The 24,395-nt window shown below is 48.8% G+C and overlaps 1 protein-coding gene across 7 annotated transcripts in view; it reads left to right on the forward strand.

The window, feature by feature from the left end:
* The window catches only part of LOC120063003 (ankyrin-1-like), a 77,435-nt gene that overhangs the window by 45,154 nt on the left and 7,886 nt on the right, over window positions 1–24,395 (forward strand). For 3 of the 7 annotated variants that reach the window (XM_039013070.1, XM_039013066.1, XM_039013067.1), the window contains exons 31-43: window positions 996–1,092; window positions 1,295–1,523; window positions 1,644–1,772; window positions 4,258–4,377; window positions 4,542–4,632; window positions 4,879–4,953; window positions 5,087–5,218; window positions 5,599–5,754; window positions 12,944–13,670; window positions 14,041–14,416; window positions 17,616–17,699; window positions 18,225–18,368; window positions 20,895–21,005. In XM_039013070.1, the coding sequence (XP_038868998.1) occupies window positions 996–1,092; window positions 1,295–1,523; window positions 1,644–1,772; window positions 4,258–4,377; window positions 4,542–4,632; window positions 4,879–4,953; window positions 5,087–5,218; window positions 5,599–5,754; window positions 12,944–13,670; window positions 14,041–14,416; window positions 17,616–17,699; window positions 18,225–18,368; window positions 20,895–20,966 (2,432 nt within the window). In that variant the 3' untranslated portion in view covers window positions 20,967–21,005. The remainder of the gene's footprint in view (window positions 1–995; window positions 1,093–1,294; window positions 1,524–1,643; window positions 1,773–4,257; window positions 4,378–4,541; window positions 4,633–4,878; window positions 4,954–5,086; window positions 5,219–5,598; window positions 5,755–12,943; window positions 13,671–14,040; window positions 14,417–17,615; window positions 17,700–18,224; window positions 18,369–20,894; window positions 21,006–24,395) is intronic. The other 4 variants (XM_039013068.1, XM_039013071.1, XM_039013069.1 and 1 more) reach the window with 4 other exon arrangements.

Below are 24,395 nucleotides of genomic sequence, written 5' to 3' on the forward strand. Positions count from 1 at the left end.
ATCTGAATAGTAACAACCGGCTAGAAACGTAGACTGGAAGCATGGAAGTGGCAGGGCTGAGTATTTGTAGAGGTCACGATTATGGAACAGGTTGCAGCTGGTGGGGATCTGCTCTGACTCCAGCACACCTGTCTCCGCCCACACAATCACACAGAGAGAGAGAGAGGCGGAGAGGTAGAGAGTACTGGGGGAGTGGCGGCAGGTCAAGGAGACACAGGATGAGAGGTAGAGGGCGTTGCAGGAGCAGATGTGACACTTGTGAACAAACCTAAACAATGACGTACTGCTCTATTATGGATATGTTGGTTTTTGAGATACAGTACCTGTTAGATACAGTACCTCTTAGAATGCCACACTCCTGCTGAATGAGGTTTAGGATGTCAACTTGTGTGTCTAATTTACATGATTGCATGTTTAATATACCTTTTTCTCAACCCAATCTCCAATTTAAACGTTAACCTATTGCATAACTGCAGTAATAGAATTACGCCAGGGCATGACGTTTTAATTACACCAGGTGTTGTCGTATTTTAGCTGTCAGTCAAACTCCTCAAAAGTTAAACTAAAACTTAAATTTAGGGATTAATTCCGAATGGTGAAGGTTAGCGTTAGGGATAGGGTTAAACTTAAGTGATGTCATTAATTCCGAATGGTTATGGTTAGGGTTAAGGTTTGGAAAAGGCTTAAAAAAAAGAAAGAGTGTCTTACACTGGGATTAAACAAGCAACCTTCGTAGCCGGAGTCTGCCATGTAAATGCCCATCCTCCATCCACCATCCCTGTCCACAATGCCCTAGCAAGCCGCAAGCCTACTAAAAGGTAATAGGTGCTCATGTTGCCCCTAGTGAAATGTATAGCGTTCACATTTCGCCACCTCCAAACATAATCTGGTACCTGCAGAATCGGCACCTCCTGGCGTATTCTATAAGAGAATGGGCTGCTTTTTCTCCTCCTTCCTATGTCTTTGTGTAACTGATGTCTCTTCCTTCTCTCCAGGTGGCACAGCCCCAGCCCAGTGGGAGGACATCACTGGTACCACCAAGCTCATATATAGCAAAGACTGTGCCAACTTCACAACCAATGTGTCAGCACGGTAAGTATAGTGTAGCAACTCACTCACTAGCATTCATGTTAATTAGACAAATAAATCCACATCCTAAATCTCACAATCTAAACCTCAATCCAGCTCTTTTTGTTACTTGAGAGCAGTTATTAAAATATGCTGATCTCAAGGGATCCAATCATGAGTAACTTAAGGGTTGCCATAAGTCCTACACAATGGTGTCTCTTCTCAGGTTCTGGCTGGCTGACTGTCCTAGGACAGCCGAGGCTGTGTCATTCTCCAACCTCCTGTATCGAGAGCTCTCAGCTGTGCCCTACATGGCCAAGTTTGTGGTGTTTGCCAAGATGAACGAGGTCCGTGAGGGCCGCCTGCGCTGCTACTGCATGACTGATGACAAGATGGACAAAACCCTGGAGCAACACGAGAACTTCAGTGAGGTGGCCCGCAGTCGTGACATCGAGGTCAGTACAGGGAGTCATAATGATGGTTATCATGATTATGTCATTGTTTATTAGCTTCAGCTTCAGAGGCACTGTAAAGTGAGTGGAGTGAGTGGATCAGTCTGTGTATAACCCTCTCAGGTGATGGAGGGAATGCCGCTGCACCTGGAGTGTTCTGGGAACCTGGTCCCAGTGAGGAAGGCTACCCAGCAGCCTCGCTGTTTCAGCTTCCAGGCCTTCAAAGACAACAGACTCCCCGTCTCAGTCAAGGTGCTTAACCCTCCATCTCTGTGTCTTCATCCCTCTCTCCATTACTCCCTCCCTCTCTGGAACTTCATCCCTCACTCCATTACTCCCTCCCTCTCTGGAACTTCATCCCTCACTCCATTACTCCCTCCCTCTCTGTGTCTTCATCCCTCACTCCATTACTCCCTCCCTCTCTGTCTTCATCACTCTCTCCATTACTCCCTCCCTCTCTGGGACTTCATCCCTCACTCCATTACTCCCTCCCTCTCTGTCTTCATCACTCTCTCCATTACTCCCTCCCTCTCTGGGACTTCATCCCTCACTCCATTACTCCCTCCCTCTCTGTCTTCATCACTCTCTCCATTACTCCCTCCCTCTCTGGAACTTCATCCCTCACTCCATTACTCCCTCCTTCTCTGTCTTCATCACTCTCTCCATTACTCCCTCCATCTCTGGGACTTCATCCCTCACTCCATTACTCCCTCCATCTCTGGGACTTCATCCCTCACTCCATTACTCCCTCCATCTCTGGGACTTCATCCCTCACTCCATTACTCCCTCCATCTCTGGGACTTCATCCCTCACTCCATTACTCCCTCCCTCTCTGTCTTCATCACTCTCTCCATTACTCCCTCCCTCTCTGTGTCTTCATCCCTCACTCCATTACTCCCTCCCTCTCTGTCTTCATCACTCTCTCCATTACTCCCTCCCTCTCTGGAACTTCATCCCTCTCTCTCTCTGGGACTTCATCCCTCACTCCATTACTCCCTCCCTCTCTGTCTTTATCCCTCACTCCATTACTCCCTCCCTCGCTGTCTTCATCACTCTCTCCATTACTCCCTCCCTCTCTGGAACTTCATCCCTCACTCCATTACTCCCTCCTTCTCTGTCTTCATCACTCTCTCCATTACTCCCTCCATCTCTGGGATTCATCCCTCACTCCATTACTCCCTCCCTCTCTGTCTTCATCCCTCTCTCCATTACTCCCTCCCTCTCTGTGTCTTCATCCCTCACTCCATTACTCCCTCCCTCTCTGTCTTTATCCCTCACTCCATTACTCCCTCCCTCTCTGTGTCTTCATCCCTCACTCCATTACTCCCTCTCTCTCTGGGACTTCATCCATCTCTCCATTACTCCCTCTCTCTCTGTGTCTTCATCCCTCACTCCATTACTTCCTCCTTCTCTGTGTCTTCATCCCTCTCTCCATTACTCCCTCTCTCTCTGTGTCTTCATCCCTCACTCCATTACTCCCTCTCTCTCTGGGACTTCATCCCTCTCTCCATTACTCCCTCTCTCTCTGTGTCTTCATCCCTCACTCCATTACTCCCTCCCTCTCTGTGTCTTCATCCCTCACTCCATTACTTCCCCCTTCTCTGTGTCTTCATCCCTCATTCCATTACTCCCTCCCTCTCTGTGTCTTCATCCCTCACTCCATTACTCCCTCCCTCTCTGTCTTTATCCCTCTCTCCATTACTCCCTCCCTCTCTGTGTCTTCATCCCTCTCTCCATTACGTCCTCCTTCTCGGTGTCTTCATCCCTCTCTCCATTACTCCCTCCCTCTCTGTGTCTTCATCCCTCACTCCATTACTCCCTCCCTCTCTGTCTTTATCCCTCTCTCCATTACTCCCTCCCTCTCTGTGTCTTCATCCCTCACTCCATTACTCCCTCCCTCTCTGTGTCTTCATCCCTCACTCCATTACTCCCTCTCTCTCTGGGACTTCATCCCTCTCTCCATTACTCCCTCCCTCTCTGTGTCTTCATCCCTCACTCCATTACTCCCTCCCTCTCTGTATCTTCATCCCTCACTCCATTACTCCCTCTCTCTCTGTGTCTTCATCCCTCTCTCCATTACTCCCTCTCTCTCTGGGACTTCATCCCTCACTCCATTACTCCCTCCCTCTCTGTGTCTTCATCCCTCACTCCATTACTCCCTCCCTCTCTGTGTCTTCATCCCTCACTCCATTACTCCCTCCCTCTCTGTGTCTTCATCCCTCACTCCATTACTCCCTCTCTCTCTGGGACTTCATCCCTCACTCCATTACTCCCTCCCTCTCTGTGTCTTCATCCCTCTCTCCATTACTCCCTCCCTCTCTGTGTCTTCATCCCTCTCTCCATTACTCCCTCTCTTTCTGTGTCTTCATCCCTCTCTCCATTACTTCCTCCCTCTCTGTCTTCATCCCTCACTCCATTACTCCCTCCCTCTCTGTCTTCATCCCTCACTCCATTACTCCCTCCCTCTCTGTGTCTTCATCCCTCACTCCATTACTCCCTCTCTCTCTGGGACTTCATCCCTCACTCCATTACTCCCTCTCTTTCTGGAACTTCATCCCTCACTCCATTACTCCCTCCCTCTCTGTGTCTTCATCCCTCACTCCATTACTCCCTCCCTCTCTGTGTCTTCATCCCTCACTCCATTACTCCCTCCCTCTCTGGGTCTCCCTCCCTCTCTGGGTCTCCCTCTCACTCTGAAAATGTATCTTGTCTGTTTTTCTCGGTTCTCCTCTCCAAGGTGAGAGACAGTAGCAAGGATCACTCTGGATTCCTGTCCTTCCTACGCAAGTCTACCAAGTACGAAGACAACCAACATGTGCTGTGCAACCTCAACATTACCATGCCCCCGTGTATCAAGGTAGGCCTCAACAAATAGTTCAAGTTTTTGGGGTGCTTTGAAAAGCACTGTACATTCATTTTAGAATACACACATGCATATTTCATGTTGTGAACTTGTGAGATCTGAGACAAATCTGCTGTGCTGACTTATTCCAGAGGCTTTTGCTTGTATTTGATTGGTAGGCTGCTGGTAGTGAAGACCGGAGGCGAACTCTGACCCCATTAGCCCTGCGAGAGAGATACAGCGCCATGAATGAGCCTGCCATGGGTAAAGGTGCCTGCCATCCCATCCCTATGATACTCCATACAGACCGCCATTGTCTTCCGACAGGTGGCATCATTCCTACTCGACACTCGACCCTCAATCAGTGCAGACGAGTTAGTCAAGCTACCTGACATAAGACAATGACATACCCCACACCAACACGTTCACATTCCATGTGCCCCTTCATGCAGTAATAATCACAACGGTGCATTAACTTCTCATGTTAAAGTATCAGTTGTGGTCTGGTTTCTGCAGCATCAATGAGTGCCATGGAAAGGACAGAGTTGAAGATGGCTTTGATAGCTGAACAGTTGGGACTGAGCTGGGCTGGTGAGTGAGTGGAATGAGCGTCTGTGTCTCGTGCCTGTGTTGTATCAGTGTTTAATGGCTTGGGGCTGCTTTTCCCTTCCCCCCTGCCTCTGTCTCTCAATGGTCTGTACCTCCTCCACCTTTGTCTCTCCAGAGTTGGCGAGGGAGCTACAGTTCAGTGTAGATGACATTAATAAGATCCGTGTGGAGAATCCTAACTCCCTATTGGAGCAGAGTTCTGCCCTGCTCAACCTATGGGCCACCCGTGAGGGCAAGAGAGCCAAGAGTAAGTACCTGAGATCCCATATATAGGTCAGTGGATCCCTCCTGTGCATCCTCTTGTCCTAAATTCATCATCTCCATTCTCCACTCACCCACCGTACAGTCTTGCACTGGCTCCTGGATTTGCACGTGAGACTTCTCCAGTCTATGCAGTATCTTATATTAACATTGTGCTAACTCTTTAGTTTTCTGGGACAGACCTGGGTCTGTCAGAGTACTGGTAAACAATTTCCTTATTCTCCTCATAATATCTTCCACTTCCTTGTCTGTTATTTAACTGTCCATTTCCCATTTTCCTGCCTCTCGTCTCTGTTTTCTCTCTCTCTATCCTTCTCTCCTCCCCTTTCGCTGTCTCTCTTTGTCTCTTGTGGCTCCTATGTGCAGTGGATAGTTTGTATACAGCTCTGAAGAGCATTGACCGGATGGACATAGTGAACATGTTGGAGGGCCAGGGGCCAAAGCCTGCAGGGAGGCAGGCCCGGGAGTCAAGCAGACGCAGACACAACGAGAGTGACCACGTCTCCCCCAGCCTGAGCAATGGTAAGGCTTCTCCCCTCCCCATGCAGCCCTCTCCCACACCCAACCCCCATATCCTACCAGTTCTTCTCTCTCCTCTTCCTCTCTGCTGCCACCATCACCTTCCTGCCTCAATCCTCAGTCAAGGGCTGTTCTATGCTACTGCCATAAACTTGAGATTTCTACATATGTGTAACGCAGCAACCTGGACCAGGGCTCAAGACACTCTGACAACAACTGCCTCTGTGGTGGCACTCTAAAGCCTGACTCGGATACATTCTCTTGTTTCTGGTTGAATACAATGAATCAATGACCTATAGTGCCTTCAATCAGAATCACAACCTTGTCTAATAGTTCCAGCTAGATTTTAGGACTTTAGGATCTCTCCCACTGAAATGGCCCTTGAAACATTTTTATGGGGGGAGAAACTATTACTGGTATATGGACTTAAGAAATATGAACGGAGCCTGCCAATAATAGTATAGATTAAAATAGAGATACTTATTTGATATATTTTAAGATTGCAACTTCAAGAAACATTTGTTTTAATTTGTGTTTGATAAGGTTATTAGCAATAGGAGAGTTGATGATTTAAAAATAAAGAGATAAAATGACTGAAATGCTTAGTGTTAGTTGGTGTGTATGGTGTGTTGGGTGAGTCTCAGATTCTGTTCATGCCAAATGTACATTTTGTTGGATCTTTATTCAGTGCATAAGTTATTACACTGCCTCAGTACTGTGTCATATCTGTGTATGTGACAGATTTATGTTATTACATCCTATAAAGTATGATATTGGTTATGAGTGGATTATGTTAATCTTCATCCAACATGATTTAAACCCAATCTGCCTACACAGGCCATATGTGAGATAAAGTGCAGGATATCTTCTGTCTGTAAAAAAACTCATACATCCAATCTGTAGCTTTTATTTCTGTGGTACTGTAGTTGGCTTTCCTTCCAGTGGTCACTTCTCAAACGTTGACTCCTTTTCCTCATGGTTTATTATTTTACACAAGCATGATATACATCAGATTGACTCCAATTTCATCCCTGGACCAGTATGAGAAAAACAAACGCACTGGACTGACCATCACTGGAGTGCTGTGGCCTCTCTTCTGGCTCTGCTCTGTGCCCCAGTGTCTCGTGTCATCACTGCAGGTGCCAGTGCCAGGTCCCTTCAGTGAAAACTGGAGTAATGACTGGTGATGTAACTCATGCATAGATATGACCATGAGGGACAAAGGGACAAACAGGAGATGCTCAGTCAGATCACAGCTGCAGTGAATCTGATATCTGACACCTGTCCAGTCTGCCTCCCAAAGCTCTTTCCTTTGATGCTGTCTGTCTGTCTGTGTAACAAGGGGGTCACACTCTCACGGGACAATACCAACCTGACCTCCAGATATGGTATTGTGTGTTTATTACAACAATGATTTTCAAGAGGTCTATGATTTACATGAGTTCAGACTGATGGTATGACTGATGTTATGAACAGTTTTGTTCCTGACAAAGAGAGATGTAGATAGATAACACAGTATGTGATATCAGGGGATAGTACAGAATGAGGATTCACTCTCTGGCTCACTGTCAGTCTGGAAGATGATTACTCCCTTGGTGACTATTACAAGAGTTCCCTAATTAACCTTCACAATCATAGGAATTGAGATAGCAATAGATTCTGAAGTAGGAATCTAAACCTGGAGACTGCAACTAAATCCCACATTATACTCTTAACCCAGGCAGACTATCTATAGGAAACAGGTTTGTTTTTCTATACTTTAGACATTGTGTAAAACATTTATTTTTACGGTACCTTCCAGTCTACCTGTCCCTGTCTTTTCCTTTTTTTTGTCACATTGGGCTCTTAGTGATTTTGCCATTCAATTCCCTTTCTTAGCTCTAGTGTTTTGAGTGGTTTGAGTCAGACACATCATTTGTGATTCAATAAAAGCGCTGTGATCAGTTTCGTAATACCAGAGAGGTTTGGGAGGCTCCTGTAAGGGTAACACATGACTTTCTCTCTGCATGGCTGCGTAGTATGAGTCTCTTCAGACAGGGGGTCGTTCCATTCGGTGTACTGTTTGTTCCTCTGGGATCCCCCTACTTGTTCCCTTTGACTATCTGTCCCCTCTCTCTTTGTGTTTCTCCGGACATGTCATCTGCAGCCCAGCCGCCCTACTCTTCCTCCTTCTCACTCCTCCTCTCCGACCTCTGAACTCATGCCCTCCGACCTCATGTTGACCTCTGGCCCTCACCTTTATTTTGACGACCAGTTATGCATAATTTTTTATAACTCTTTATTTTTGTACTCTTGAAAATTCCACTTTTTTAACCGTCTGCTCTGTGACCAATCCCCCTCACACACTGTGTGCTCAGCACCCCCGGAAGGGGGAGGTGTCCCTCGCTCTGTCACACTCTCTGTCCATCTCTCCCTCTTTCTTCCTTGTCTCCTGTCTCTGTCTGTCTCTCTTTTTCTCTGGGCCTGTCTTTTTTCTGTCTTCCTCTATCTGTCCTCTTCCCTCCTATGTTCCCTATCTGTGTTTTCCTCCCTGCCCTGTGCTGCATGAGGCCCACTCTCGTCTCCCACCTCCGATATGCTTGCATGGAAGCATTGTAATGAGGTTGCAGTTGCAGTGGCCTGTGGGAGTCTTAGTCTGGGAGCTGTGCATGCCTCTGCGCCTTGTAGCTGCTTTACTAACAGACTGATATTGCATGGTATGCATGCTGGGCATAGGTGGCACCTTAATTGGGGAGAACGGGCACGTGGTAATGGTTGGAGCAGAATTAGTGGAATGGTTTCAAATACAGCAAACACATGGTTTCCAGGTGTTTGATGCCATTCCATTTGCTCCGTTCCGGCCATTATTATGAGCCGTTCTCCACTCAGCAGCCTCCTGTGATGCTGGGGAATGACCCGACTGTTTAGTCTGCCTGTTTAGATCCTCTATAATATTGTATTCCTTGTGGGTGGTAAAAAAAAGGACCTGAACCCTTTTTTAACCGTGTATTGTGACTGCTCTGTTCATGTATGAGTGTTGTGAAGTGTTGTTGGTCTGTTGTCTGTGTGTATGTGTGGGATTGTCATGTGTCTTTGAGTCACTCCAGAATTAGGGGATGTAGTATTTATGCCCCTTCTCTGTCACTCACCTCATATTTGCGGGGAGTGTGTTCATGTGACCCTTCCATTGAATCTCTCTGTTCTTTTCGCGTTGGTGTGTGTTTCTGTTTGTGTGTGTGTTTCTGTTTGTGTGTGTGTTTCTGTTTGTGTGTGTGTGGTGTGTGTGTGTGTGTGTGTGTGTGTGTGTGTGTGTGTGTGTGTGTGTGTGTGTGTGTGTGTGTGTGTGTGTGTGTGTGTGTGTGTGTGTGTGTGTGTGTGTGTGTGTGTGTGTGTGTGTGTGTGTGTGTGTGTGTGTGTATACATGTCTGTGTTTTTATGTGTTTTGTCCAGTGTGTTGTCTTTGTGTATTTCAGTGTGTGCCTTTTTCCAGTCTGTGTGTGACTGTATGTGTTTCACTCTGTACTGTATATGTTTCACTCTGTACTGTATGTGTTTCACTCTGTACTGTATGTGAGCTTCAGCCAGTTTTCTATGTTTACAATGTGTTGTCTTTTCACCAGGAGGGTCAGGCCACCATGTTCATTCCTTCTCACTAACACACTCCAATAATCCCCCATCCCCTCCTCCCTCTCTCTGTCACTGTCCAACTGACCATGGGAGTGACACCACCCCCAGACACAAACATAGAGAGAGAGAAGGACTGGCAACGAGACTGGATGGCAGGATCACACACTAACACACAGATTTTAGATGTTTTTTTAGATTGTAAGAGACACAAACAGACAATCTAAAACCATGTACAGTAGAAACATATTGATCACCAGGAGACACTATTGTCAGCTAAGTGTTCAGATTATTCAAGTGCACATTGTTATGATATGAGGGGAAGGTTAGTGTTAGGGCATAGACTAACACACTACCAGGATATCCTTCCAAACTCCATCCCTAGGTGGCAGTACCAACCGGGTCAAAGTCTGTTCTGCCAGGAAGCTTTGATATTTCCTCAGGTGCCAGCGATCAAGATAATTGTCCGTCCTGGAGAGAGAGGAGGCCAGAAGCCTCTCAGGCGGCCTTTGTTTGTTTCTTTGTGTTAGTTAACCTCTTTAGTTGGCATGCCTTTTATAGTTTGGTTTTTGTACATATTTATTTTGTCACCATGAACATATGAATAATCTGCTTGAACTGGCTGACCAAGAGGTCATGACAGAGCTGGCCCTGGACTAGCTATAGATTGTAACACCAGGTAGTCATTTAACCTGAATAAATTGGTATCCATTATACTGTAAGTTACAGGTTTGCCCATTAAAAATATCACCGGAGATTTTTAAACTAACCTGGTATTGGCGATGCTACCGTCATTCTCAATTTGAGGAAACAGTCTCATAAAATGTCCGTGTCCAGCTGCAGGGGGTCGTTTGAATTTAGAAAATGCTCCGTTATTAAAATAAATGTTTTGCTCCATGAAGTAATCCAAAAATGTGTACACGGCCATCTTGTCTATTTCAAGTCTCCTCTCATTGATGAAAAGTGGGTGTCCACCCCAAAGTGCTGCATGTCATGATGACAGACACCTGTCTCGATCAATGAGAGAAGACTTGAAATAGATAAAATGGCAGCGTACACATTGTTAGATTACTTCATGGAGCAAAACATTTACTTCTTATAATTACGGATCATTTTCTAAATTCAAACAGACTCCTTGCAACTGGACACAGACATTTTAGGAGACTCCTGTTTCAACAAATCGAGAACGAAGATAGTATCGCCAATACCAGGCTAGTTGAAAAATCTCTGACAACGTTTTGTATTGGTAAACCTGTAACTCCCAGTATAACGGATACCAACAATTTTTTGTTAAATCACATTAGGTGGCTGTCTCCCTGGGCACATGTACATACAACCGTCCCCATACACTGATTTCTCACATAGATGCACATCTTAAATCAGGTTACAGACCAGTTAACTAAGACTAAGACCCCTAAACTTAGCAAGTGCAACAATATTAGCAGGCTAGTTATTGGTTCCGTAACAACATACACAACCTCAAAAGATGGTATTACAAACATACAGTATACTGTGATATTTATATGACATGAATCATCCTCACCCCACTGGCTATAGAGTAATGTATATAGGAAAGTTTGTCATCTGGAAGTCTTAAAGGTTGTGGAAATGTTAAGGGAATTCTATAGTACAGGGTTTATGTATATCTTATTGAAGGATGCTTGGTATGTGAATAACTGATATAGAGAAATGTGTTGAACTTGTGACCCACATGTAAACAGCCTCCCCGGTCGTATGGCCTTCTGAGTGGGAGGTCTTCAGAGGGGTTCTGCTGTCTTGTAACTCAGAGAGATGAGAGGTCCAGGAGGCCAGCTGGTGTCCCTCATACCTACGGCACATTCAACATAACTCACCGCCAACAATGAATCATGTTGCACCTCTCTCTCACGCATGCATACACACAAACACACACACATAGTGTTCTTACGCTTGCACACACACACACAAATACACACACATACACACTACTGCCTCCTCCACTCCCTCCTCAAAGCTCATGTCTTCTCCACCTCATGCTAAATCTAGTATCTTCTCTCGGTTGATGCCAGTATGTAATCAATTCCATTTTTACCACTGGTCAGTCAGAATTAAATGGCGCAATTTGTCTTTATATACATATCCATTCATCACTGGGTTTATTTGTCTGATTCAAAATATATTTGTTCCTCATGGTCATCTCAGTTGCAGAGAAGTACAGTAGCTACTGTTGCACAATAGTATTTTACTACAGCCATACTTAGTTAGTTGCACTGCACGGACAACTTTTCCTCAACTGCAGTACCGCTGTATCTGTCGAGGCCTGATGGTTGCCTGATGGTTGTTCAACTAATCAAAAGGTTTCTTTGGTCTTCCTGACCTTGATTTTGACATTTCATTTACTTGGCTATCTCTCTCAGGTCATTTCTCATACAGTAGATATTTAGTTCACTCCCACTGAAATGTGAGCTAGCGTGAGAGTTGGAAGAGAGCAGATAGAAAGCAGCTTCGGCACCGTTCTCTTGTTCAGAGGCTGTCCACAAAAGAGAACGTACCATGCTTAATGCACCACACCACTGCATGTTCAAAACTTAAAGCACTCTTAATGATACCAGACAAGAAATGTCAGTTCTCAACTAGAGGTGTTGTTGGAGTGACTTGAGTCAAAGGTTCATCAGTCATCATGCATAGCAAATTCTCAACGTTAGATTCCCTGTTGATATAAAATGGGGTTTGGGGCAGCTATGCTTGCTGTGAGCTATAATAAATGACTGTATATAAACATGTATGTGTGGTGTGAGTGCATCTTTGTGTGTGTATGTGTGTAGTGTGTACCTGTATGTGGTTGTGTTTTTTTGTTTTCTAAGGTTTGTACTGTAATGTCTGTTGTGGTGGGTGGATAGGTGAGAGTGTGTGTTTGTGTTTGTGCGTTTGTTGAAGAACAAGATTGCTTGCAAGCATGCTGTTCAGCCTGACTAGAATATTTAACTTGCCTGGTTTGTGTGGGTGCGTGTGTGGGACAGTTAGTGTGTGTGTGAGTGTGTGAGGGTAAACCTTTGTGTGTATGGACGTGTGTATGGCATGTGTACGTGTGTATAAGTGTGTGTCCCAGGCGGACAGGTGTGTGTCCCAGCCCCAGGTTGGTTCGGGGCAGAGGCAGTAACTCCTGTCCCTCTACCTGCAGGTGGCAGACAGCGGAGCAGCACCAGTCACCAGCGGGCCTCTCTCTCTTGGTCTGTCTCTCTGCCTGGCCCTGGCTCTGGCCATGGCTCTGGCTCTGGCTGTGTGTCTGCTGCTGCCTCCACTGCTGCTCTCACTGTCAGTGCTGGCTGATCTGGCTTGTTAACCCCCCCCCCCCCAGAAGCCCCCCTTGCTCCCTTGCCCCCATCTCCTTGCACCTCTTCTTGAGATCCCACTGTCTGGCCCCTTCCTCTCCCCCTCTCCCTCCTTTCCCCCTGGGCTCCCCCTCTGCCACCTCCCCTGGCTGCCCTGCTCCTGGGCAGGGGCACATCCCCCCCTGGGGTCCCTCCCGGTGTTGGTGGGGCGAGGTGGGGGGCGAGGTGAGGTAAGGCGGGGGGCCCGTGTCAGTGTGCCTCTCTCTGTGTCGCTCCAGGTTACGGGCTGATGCAGGAGGAGCTGCTCTCCCCTCCCTCCATGCAGTACAGCCTGCCCTCCCCGCTGGGCAACGAGCCCTACTGGCAGGAAGTCTCCAGTCTGGAGTGTGCTCCAATGGCCACCACTGAGGAGGACACGCTCATGGAGATGTCCGATGTGCAGGTGTGGCCCTCTGGCAACAGCCCCTCCCTAGTGGCCGTGGAGGACTCCTCGCTGGAGTGCAGCAATGCCGACGACTCGGAGGGGCTACTGGGGCTGCCTTATGGGAGCCTGGGCCGGCCGGGCAGTGGGGCCAGCGGTGGGGGCGGGGGGCTGAGTGGATCTATGGAGCTGGTGGAGGACAACTCAGAGATGGGGGCTGTTGACTCATTCAGCACCGCCACACATGCCACCCCTGCCTCGTTCAGCACCGCCACACCTGCCACCCCTGCCTCGTTCAGCACCGCCACCCCTGCCACACCTTCTTCGTTCGGAGGCACCATCGCCGCCGCGGTCAACAACATTAATGGGCTGGACAAAGGTCAAGTGTCAAATGTCGTGAGGTCGGAGGCAGCAGTGGTCGGAGGCAACATGGCGGGTGGAGATGGAGCTGGAGGAGGAGGAGGAGGAGGAGGGACAGGCTCAGAGGAAGGGCTTTCTCTTGTTGCAGGACAACAGCAGCGGGTGTACGCCCGGCTGAGCGAGTCGCCCGGTCTGAGCCGCGTGGCAGATCGTAATGGAGACAGGTGAGTGTGTCCTCAGACCTCAGTCAGTCAGTCTGCAGCTCAGCTGGACACAGCACTGGCCAGACAGGGGGTGGTCCAGAGTCCAGACACTCACCTCTGAGACAACTCACTGAGCCTCAGGACAGGTCAATGTTGCTGTGTTTCCTAACCTAATAATACAACATTTGCTTCTGGTAAAAGAGTGTTCTATGAAGGAATAATAGAGTCAGCTTATGTTTGACACACATTTGATACACATTGGCCTTTTTCTCCTCCTTTGACCCTTTGTCTCTTCTCCTCTCACTTCTCCTTTCTCTCCTCTCACTTGTCCTCTCTCTCCACCTCTCTTCATCTCTCTGCTCCTATTGTCACTCATCCTCTGCCTCCTTAGGTCCAGTGGTGGCAGTGGTGGTAGTGGAGGCAGCGGTGGAGGTGGTGGAGGCTCTTTCCTGTCCTACCTGCAGGAGCAGTCGGGTCCAGGCTGGCAACCTGTCACAGACCACACTCAGGCCTGGGTGGGCTCGCAGGCAGCCAAACCCAGGCAGGCCATGGACTCTATGATGTCATCAGTACGCACCGCCATGGACGTGGACCCCAGCCAGTCCCGCGTGTCCCAGGAGGCCTTGCTTCAGCCGGTGCGGGACATGGGGCACACGGAGATCCTGCGTGGGCACTTCAGGGGCACCCAGCCATTTGAGAAGGGTCTGGGGTTCCCTCACAGGGTGCCAGAGCTGCGAACCTGGGACGAAGTACGCCTGAGGGGGCAGGTGAGTGGGAAACCCATGCTATTATCTTAGCTATCACATGTTATACGACACTTAAATGAAGTACAATAACTCTGGCCCAAGTATGCATAGGTAAGTTTTGACATATCCTTGAGATGGTAAGTAAACATTGATTAAAGGCAGCTATAATACATTAGGTATGGACAGGACTGTAAATGATCCAGCTCATCATGTAAAAACTGTGTTAATGCTGTAGGAGTTGTCTGACCAGAGTCCAAACCCAGTGGCAGTAGGCTATGGCTGAATTCCATTATTTATGGTACTGTAATCCCACACCCATATAAACACACACACACACACAAGGCCCAAGAAGGGCAGGAACAGCTTGTCAAGCCAAATATAGCAGCCCCTGTCACTGGATCCCCAATCCCACCCCATCACACGTGCCATCTAGTGTAGTATACTGGCACTGCATCAGACCAATCAGAGCACCCTAAAGGACATGTCAACTTTACCACGCTGTGAGAGGGCAAAAAGGGACTTTTGCTGTTTGAGTCTCTGTGGGCTATCCCTGGTAGGTGATTATATTGTGACTGCCAGTGTGTTGGTACAGTTACCACAGATAACATTGTTTCCCATGGAGAACAAGTGGCAGGAAATGGTCTTGCTGCAGACTATCTGCATCTTACTGTACTGTGTAAGTGAAATTGATCCCAAACCATTACAGAATAATAACGTATGTATGTGTGGTGGAATATATACAGTACCTACATGCCATGAGAAGTAATAATGTAAGTTGTGTGTACCAGAGGGAGAGTTCCTGAGTGAGGTTTGAAGGTCGGGGTGCAAGTGTCTCAGTGTTCTTCCCTCTCAGCCACTCAGCCTCTCAGACTTACAGAGCAGAGCACCTCTCTAGAACAGCCAGAGGTATTTAAAGACTACGGATCATATGGCTAGGAGAGAGAGAGAGCAGAGGGGTGAAGGGTGAGAGGGTTTGGTTTTGAAAGCACAGACGAGGGGAGAGAGAGAGGGTGAACGAAAGAGAGGGAGAGGAAATAGGAGCCTCCCAAGGTTGCAGCCGCCTGGATCTGATGGCATGGGTCAGCCATTCCTACTGACCAGCTGACAGACTGAGAGAGCAAGGGAGAAGGAGCCAGAGAAAGAGGGAACAGGGTCTGGTGGAGTGGAGCTGAAGAAGGGACACAAACAGAGGGAGAGATAGAAGGAGACGACGCCAGCCCTGTTGAAAGAAGTGAAAGCCCGAGAGTGCAGCTGTTGCTCCAGACTGACGGAGAGAAGTGTCAGTGGAGAGTCGACGAGAGCCTGCACAGGCCTGTGTTTGTTAGTGTGTGTTGTGGGTGTGTGAGAGTGGGTGTGTAGTGTGCTCCACTGGATCGCTTGGTTGGACACACTCTGCCCAGAGGTAGAAGCTTGGAGGGGCAGTGATGTGGGCCATGGTAACTGAGCTGCTCTTCAGCTTTGTGCTGCTGGCCTTCCTGGTGATAAGCTGTCAGAATGTGATCCATATAGCCAGCGGCTCCCTGCGCTCTGTGCTCTCCTACGTGCATGCTGCGCTGGACCGCGAGCTGGGTGAGGCTGAGGGCATGGCCGACGAGGAGGAGAACGTCACCACCCGCGTGGTCCGCCGCAGGGTCATCCTCAAGGTACCCCACAGAGAGGGGAGGGGGTGGGGAAGGAAAGGATGAGAGAATTGACTAGCAATGGAAAAACATCAAAAGAAAGCGTGGTGGAAACAAACGGTGTGTTTGTGTTTGTGTGTGTGTGTGTGTGTGTGTGTGTGTGTGTGTGTGTGTGTGTGTGTGTGTGTGTGTGTGCGTGTGCGTGTGCGTGTGCATGTGTGTGTGTGAAGCTCAGAGGTAATTGTAAAGCTCAGAGGTGATTTAAGGTTTGGCTGCGACAGAGGGAAATGTTGGTCAGGGGCGAGTGGAGAGACACACCTCTCTCTGTTTGTTTACTGCATTAACTTCTGACAATGCAATTTCTCCGCTGTAATGGGTTCAGGGAGCAAAGATTGTGTTAATAAAACAGTCATTAATTTATATTGTAGAATTTAATTATACAGGATACATGATAGAAGCAGTTTGCACAACTTTTGTTTTGCAGTATTTTCAAGGAACATGTCTCTGGATCGTGTTGTTCATATTTGGCCAGGTGAGATGGGATAGTAACAGAGGGAGGTAAGAAGAAAACTAGGGATGTTCAAACAAACCATAGGCCTACAGTTGAGACCCACTTATACAGGCCTTATACGTGCTGTTGTGGCTGTGAATGGTTCAACCTATGTGGTCTAACTGAGTGTTTAAACCTACGAGCTCAGCTCAGTCTCTAAACTCCCTATAATAAGGACTAGGGCTGTGACGATACCAGTATCGCAATATTTTTTTCATGGCAAAAATTATAGCACGAAGCAGACCAAACTCTTTGGTCCATTAAAAACCTGCTGTATGTACAATAGTGTGTGCTAAAGCTTGGAAAATAACTAAATGTGACTCTGGATGACATAATGATGTTTGTTTCCAACGTTAGGGCTGTTTTCCTAAAGAAGTTACATCTACTTCGTGCTTTGTTTCCTTGTCACAATACTAACAAGTATCGCGATACTGGCATCATCCCGGCCCTAATAAGGACTGTAGTCCTCTACCACCCCCATTATCATATTCTCCTCCTCCTCAACACCTCTAATAACTCTATTAATTCCTGCCTCTATGGATTGTGGGGGATAGGGCAGCTTTTCCCATAACCATATAGCTAGCTGTCTAGCTCTGTGTTCACTAGTTAAACTGTGGGACCTTTACAGATTATAAATAGCTGTGCTGGCGCCTCCCATGTTATTAGGGAGTAATGAACCTCATCCACTGTGATTAGATTAGTGATAACACCACAGCAGTGCCATTAGTGATCCCCTGATCTTTACTGTATCTCTCTCTGTTGTTTCTCTCTCTCTCTCTGTCTCGGGGGGTTGGGGTTGGTGACAATGGCTAAATGATGAGACTCTCTCTCTCTGGGGGCTATTTTAAAGTGCTCTAGATTCCAGGAAACTTTTCGTTCTGTTTGACTCCTGGTTTTCTCTCTGAGTCAGGCTCCTTACTGTGTAAGTGTGTGCTGTTGATTCATTTGCCATGAATCTATGAGCAGGTGTGTGATGTGGTACAATATACCATGTGTACTACAGTATGACAGATTGTTCTGTGATGTTCAGTACATGTTGTCTGTCCCTTAGGGTGATGAGGCCAAGGATCTCCCAGGGGAACAAGTGAGCGAGGAGCAGTTCACAGACGAGCACGGAAACATTGTCACCAAGAAGGTCAGATATCTATCCCAGCATGCCTCTCTCTACTCTACAGCCCTGCGCTGTGGCCTATCTACCAGTTCCCCCCTGTTACTATTCATGTTCAACTCACTACACTCATCCTCATAGACATGATTATCACATTGATAATCAAGAACCATCACATTCATCATCATGCCTTGACTTATTCCCATGTCATGATTCTGTAATCGCGGCATGGGAAAATGACGTGTCACAGTCATGTGTAGTTACTGTATGAAAGGTTGTGGGTCACAGCTATAATGAGGATGATACATATAACCAGGACAGTGTTTTCTAATGAACATTAAGGTCCTTTACTGTGAGTGAGAGGTACACAGAGAACTCAATATAGTGAGTTTACGTGTAGGTTCAACCTCATTCAATCTTTCCTTCCTTCCCTGCATTTCTCTCATTCTCTCTCTCTCTTTACCTGTCTTTCCCACCACCCTCTATCATCCTGCTCTCTATCCCTCCCCTGGTGTGTGTGTGTGTGTCCGTGTGCGTGTGTGTGTGGCATAGATTGTGCGGAAGGTGGTGCGCAGGGGGAAGGGCTCAGGTGACGAGGGGTGTCAGGAGCGTTCAGTGGGCGTGGATGGCTCTCTGCAGGATGAGCTGGAGGCTGAGGCGGAGCAGTTCATGAACTACGCCGTCCTGAGCAGCAAGGTGGGCCACTGACCTGCATCAGCCAGGCCACACTCACCTGGGCTACTGTACGAGGGGCTGAGCCTCTAAACAAACTCAGTCATCTGACATAGGAAGAGCATTGATTCACAAAGTGGACTCAAACTAAAGGGACCCATGTATACTGCCTTGAATGTATATAGGGACTCAATGTAGCAATCAACCACTACAGAAGATGACTAGGGTGTAGCTGGGAACTAGGAACTCTTTACTGTGCTGGGATATATAGATTCCTCTGCTAGTCCAAACTAGACCATAGTGGGCTAAACCTGCATGGCCTGTGGTGTGTGAATGAGGTATGTGTGTTTGTAATTTAGATCAACCTGTGTTATCATTCCCCAACCCCCTTAGCTACAAACAAACGGAAGAAAAAAAGATTGCTTGTGTGAGTGTTGCCCTCTTGGCTTCCCCTTGCTGTAGTGTAATATCCTCTTGGCTTCCCCTTGCTGTAGTGTAATATCCTCTTGGCTTCCCCTTGCTGTAGTGTAATATCCTCTTGGCTTCCCCTTGCTGTAGTGTAATATCCTCTTGGCTTCCCCTTGCTGTAGTGTAATATCCTCTTGGCTTCCCCTTGCTGTAGTGTACTATCCTATTGGCTTCCCCTTGCTGTAGTGTACTATCCTATTGGCTTCCCCTTGCTGTAGTAATATCCTCTTGGCTTCCTCTTGCTGTAGTGTACTATCCTATTGGCTTCCCCTTGCTGTAGTAATATCCTATTGGCTACCCCTTGCTGTAGTGTACTATCCTATTGGCTTCCCCTTGCTGTAGTGTAATATCCTCTTGGCTACCCCTTGCTGTAGTGTAATATCCTCTTGGCTTCTCCTTGCTGTAGTGTACTATCCCATTGGCTTCCCCTTGCTGTAGTAATATCCTCTTGGCTTCCTCTTGCTGTAGTGTACTATCCTATTGGCTTCCCCTTGCTGTAGGGCACTATCCTATTGGCTTCCCCTTGCTGTAGGGCACTATCCTATTGGCTTCCCCTTGCTGTAGTGTACTATCCTTTTGGCTTCCCCTTGCTGTAGTGTACTAGCCTCTTGGATTCTCCTTGCTTTAGTGTACTATCCATCCACCTTGCAAGCCTCACTCATCCGTGCTTAATTTCCCCATCATGTCCTGACCTGCATGTAGGACCAACCAAATAATCCACAACTGCATCTTGCTCTGATAGCTTGCACTGTCTCTCTGCGTTGGCTGAAACAAAAAACTAATACTTCCAGGTTTCCTAACAGCAGTCATGGATATCTGCTTTGTGTCTCCAGTCAATACATAGATAAATGTCTCTTTCTCTCCAGTTGATATGAATGGCTGGGTGTTGGTTGGTTTCTATTGCTGTGCTAATGTAATGAGGTCCATTCTTTCCCCTTCAGTAACCCACATTGACTGATTGTCTATCTGTCTTCTCTACCTCCATCCATTCAAAGACTCTGGTCCATTTTAACTGACTGTGTACTGTATCACTGTATCACTCCAACCTGCAGTACTCTCTATTCCATGTCAATGTTTCTGATGCTTCTCCCTTTTCTCTTTTCCTGTCTGTCTTTCCAAACCCCTACCCCAACTCTCTTGGCTTGGCTGTCTTTCCATCATTGAATTCTCTCCATTACTCTCCTTTTGTTGTCTTCCTGTCTCTTCATACACCTCTTCACCACCTCCTGTTTCACTTCTCACACACTGTCCCACTATTCCCTCTATCTCTCCCTATGTCCTGATTCCCTCCTCTATCTCTCCCTATGTCCTGATTCCCTCCTCTATCTCTCCCTATCTCCTGAGTCCCTCCTCTATCTCCCCCTATGTCCTGATTCCCTCCTCTATCTCTCCCTATGTCCTGATTCCCTCCTCTATCTCTCCCTATGTCCTGATTCCCTCCTCTATCTCTCCCTATCTCCTGAGTCCCTCCTCTATCTCTCCCTATCTCCTGATTCCCTCCTTTATCTCTCCCTATGTCCTGATTCCCTCCTCTATCTCTCCCTATGTCCTGATTCCCTCCTCTATCTCTCCCTATGTCCTGATTCTCTCCTCTATCTTTCCCTCCTCTATCTTTCCCTATCTCCTGATTCCCTCCTCTATCTCTCCCTATCTCCTGATTCCCTCCTCTATATTTCCCTCTATCTTTCCCTATGTCCTGATTCCCTCCTCTATCTCTCCCTATGTCCTGATTCCCTCCTCTATCTCTCCCTATGTCCTGATTCCCTCCTCTATCTCTCCCTATGTCCTGATTCCCTCCTCTATCTTTCCCTATCTCCTGATTCCCTCCTCTATCTCTCCCTATCTCCTGATTCCCTCCTCTATCTCTCCCTATCTCCTGATTCCCTCCTCTATCTCTCTATCTTTTTGTTCTCCCACTAATTCCCCCTAACTTTTACTTCCACCTTTCCATCCTACTCTCATCCTCTTTTCGATCTGTCTCTGTCCCTCTTCTTCCCATCTTCCTCTCCTCCGCTTCTCCACCCCTTCTCTGGCCCTCTCCTATCCTCCTCTCCTCCGCCCCTGGCTCCCCCCCCGATGTAGCCGGATATTGTGGATGTGAAGAAGGGTGCTCAGATAGTGAAATGTGCCAGTCTGCGGAGAGTAAAGCAGTGAGGCATGCAGACAGAGTGGCAGAGTGACGCGTCCCCGCAGGTACGGGACCGACTGACCCAATGAGACACCTCTCACCTGGGTTAGGGCTCCTCCATTTAATCCTGCCTCTCTGTCTGGATTAAATAGACCTGATAATGTTGTTACAGTAATTCAGTATTAATTTTAGTACTGCAGTGCAGAGTGACATTTGATGTGGATTACCTTTGAACTAATACGGTATCATTTGCATTCGATGCCACTACTCTGCATTATTATATTACAGTATGACTGGGGGGTTGTATTCTTTTAGTAGATTAACATTTCATGTTTACTATAGATTTGTGCTGGCAACGGAGGTACAAGTCCTGACTCAGCCTTTCCTGCCTATGGCCTTGAACTTTCGTCCCTTTGTCTTTTAATTGCCCATCTCCACCTGTCTACAAGTACTTCCAAATATTCTATGAGAAAGTAACATACATCAGATACATCAGTACATATAGAACTTTATAAGATATTATATTAGTGTGTAGAGTTTTGTTGTAGATGTCACGATCGTCATAATAAGCGGACCAAGGCGCAGCGAGATATGAAGACATCTTCTTTTTTATTAAAGATGACGAAACACGAAACGAACACTTTTACAAAACAAAACAACAAACGATCGTGAAGCTAATGACGTAAGTGCAGACACAAGCTACAAACGTACAACATAGACAATTACCCACAAACACCTAAAGCCTATGGCTGCCTTAAATATGGCTCCCAATCAGAGACAACAATAAACAGCTGTCTCTGATTGAGAACCAAATCAGGCAACCATAGACTTTCCTAAACACCTACACTGAACACTACCCCATACCTACTACAAAACCCCCTAAACAATACACACACCCTAAACTAGACAAAACACACAAACATCCCCCATGTCACACCCTGACCTAACTAAACTAATAAAGAAAATCAATATAACAGAGGCCAGGGTGTGACAGTACCCCCCCCCCCCAAAGGTGCGGACTCCGGCCGCAAAACCTGACACAGAAGGGGAGGGTCTGGGTGGGCCTTCCTATGGTGGCGGCTCGGGTGCGGGACGTGGACCCCCCTCCACCATAGTCACTAACCGCTTTGGTGGCGCCTTTGGAACGGCGAGTCCCGGACTGAATACCATCCCAGAGGGCGCCACTGGACGGAGGGGCAGCTCCGGACTGAGGGGCAGCTCCGGACTGAGGGGCAGCTCCGGACTGAGGGGCAGCTCCGGACTGAGGGGCAGCTCATGACTGTAGGGCAGCTCATGACTGTAGGGCAGCTCATGACTGGAGGGCAGCTCATGACTGGAGGGCAGCTCATGACTGGAGGGCAGCTCATGACTGGGAGGTGGCTCTGGCGGATCCTGGCTGACTGACGGCTCTGGCGGATCCTGGCTGACTGACGGCTCTGGCGGATCCTGGCTGACTGACGGCTCTGGCGGATCCTGGCTGGCTGGCTCTGGCGGATTCTGGCTGGCTGGCTCTGGCGGATTCTGGCTGGCTGGCTCTGGCGGATCCTGGCTCGCTGACGGCTCTGGCTGGTCATGGCACGCTGACGGCTCTGGCTGGTCATGGCACGCTGACGGCTCTGGCTGGTCATGGCTCGCTGACGGCTCTGGCTGGTCATGGCTCGCTGACGGCTCTGGCTGGTCATGGCTCGCTGACGGCTCTGGCTGGTCATGGCTCGCTGACGGCTCTGGCTGGTCATGGCTCGCTGATGGCTCTGGCTGGTCATGGCTCGCTGACGGCTCTGGCTGATCCTGTCTGGCGGAAGGTTCTGGCTGATCCTGTCTGGCGGAAGGCTCTGGCTGATCCTGTCTGGCGGAAGGGTCTGGCTGATCCTGTCGGGCGGAAGGCTCTGGCTGATCCTGTCTGGCGGAAGGCTCTGGCTGATCCTGTCTGGCGGAAGGCTCTGGCTGATCCTGTCTGGCGGAAGGCTCTGGCTGATCCTGTCTGGCGGAAGGCTTTGGCTGCTCCTGTCTGGCGGAAGGCTCTAGCGGCTCCTGTCTGGCGGAAAGCTCTAGCGGCTCCTGTCTGGCGGACGGCTCTGAAGGCTCATGGCAGACGGGCGGCTTTGCAGGCTCAGTACAGACGGGCGGCTTTGAAGGCTCAGTACAGACGGGCAGTTCATGCGGCGCTTGGCAGACGGACAGTTCAGACGGCGTTGGGCAGACGGGCAGTTCAGGCGCCGTTGGGCAGACGGGCAGTTCAGGCGCCGTTGGGCAGACGGGCAGTTCAGGCGCCGTTGGGCAGACGGGCAGTTCAGGCGCCGCTGGACAGACGGCAGACTCTGGCCGGCTGAGACGCACTGTAGGCCTGATGCGTGGTACCGGAACTGGAGGTACCGGGCTAAGGACACGCACCTTCAGGCTAGTGCGGGGAGCAGGAACAGGGCACACTGAGTTCTCGAGGCGCACTATAGGACTGGTGCGTGGTACCGGGACTGGTGGTACCGGGCTGAGGGCACGCACCTCAGGGCGAGTGCGAGGAGAAGGATCAGTGCGTACAGGGCTCTGGAGACGCACATGAGGCTTGGTGCGTGGTGCCGGAACTGGTGGTACCAGACTGGAGACACGCACCTCAAGGCTAGTGCGGGGAGCAGGAACAGGGCACACTGAGTTCTCGAGGCGCACTATAGGACTGGTGCGTGGTACCGGGACTGGTGGTACCGGGCTGAGGGCACGCACCTCAGGGCGAGTGCGGGGAGAAGGATCAGTGCGTACAGGGCTCTGGAGACGCACATGAGGCTTGATGCGTGGTGCCGGAACTGGTGGTACCGGGCTGGGGACACGCACCTGAAGGCTAGTGCGGGGAGAAGGAACAGGGCATACTGGACCCTGGAGACGCACATTAGGCCTAGTGCGTGGTGCCGGCACTGGTGGTACCGGGCTGGAGACACGCATCTCAGGACTAGTGCGGGGAGCAGCAACAGGACGCACAGGACTCTGGAGACGCACAGGAGGCTTGGTGCGTGGTGCCGGTACTGGTGGTAATGGGCTGGAGACATGCACCATAGGGATAGTGCGTGGAGGAGGAACAGGACTCTGGAGACGCACAGGAGGCTTGGTGCGTGGTGCCGGTACTGGTGGTAATGGACTGGAGACACGCACCATAGGGCTAGTGCGTGGAGGAGGAACAGTGCGTACAGGGCTCTGAAGACGCACATTAGACCTAGTGCGTGGTGCCGGAACTGGTGGTACCGGGCTGAGCATCTCAGGATGAGTGCAAGAAGCAGGAACAGGACACACCGGGTTGTAAAGATGTACTGGAGACCTGGTGTGTATAGCCGGCATCAAATCTTCCGGAACTTTAACACAAGTTTCAGGCTGAGTACGAGGAACTGACACAGGTGGCATCGGACAGCTAACACGCTCCTCAGGGAGAATGCCATGCATACTCTGCCAAATCAACAGCTCTCTCTCTTCAC

Source organism: Salvelinus namaycush, chromosome 18 (genome assembly GCF_016432855.1).
Source record: "Salvelinus namaycush isolate Seneca chromosome 18, SaNama_1.0, whole genome shotgun sequence".
Classification (NCBI taxonomy): Eukaryota; Metazoa; Chordata; class Actinopteri; order Salmoniformes; family Salmonidae; genus Salvelinus; species Salvelinus namaycush.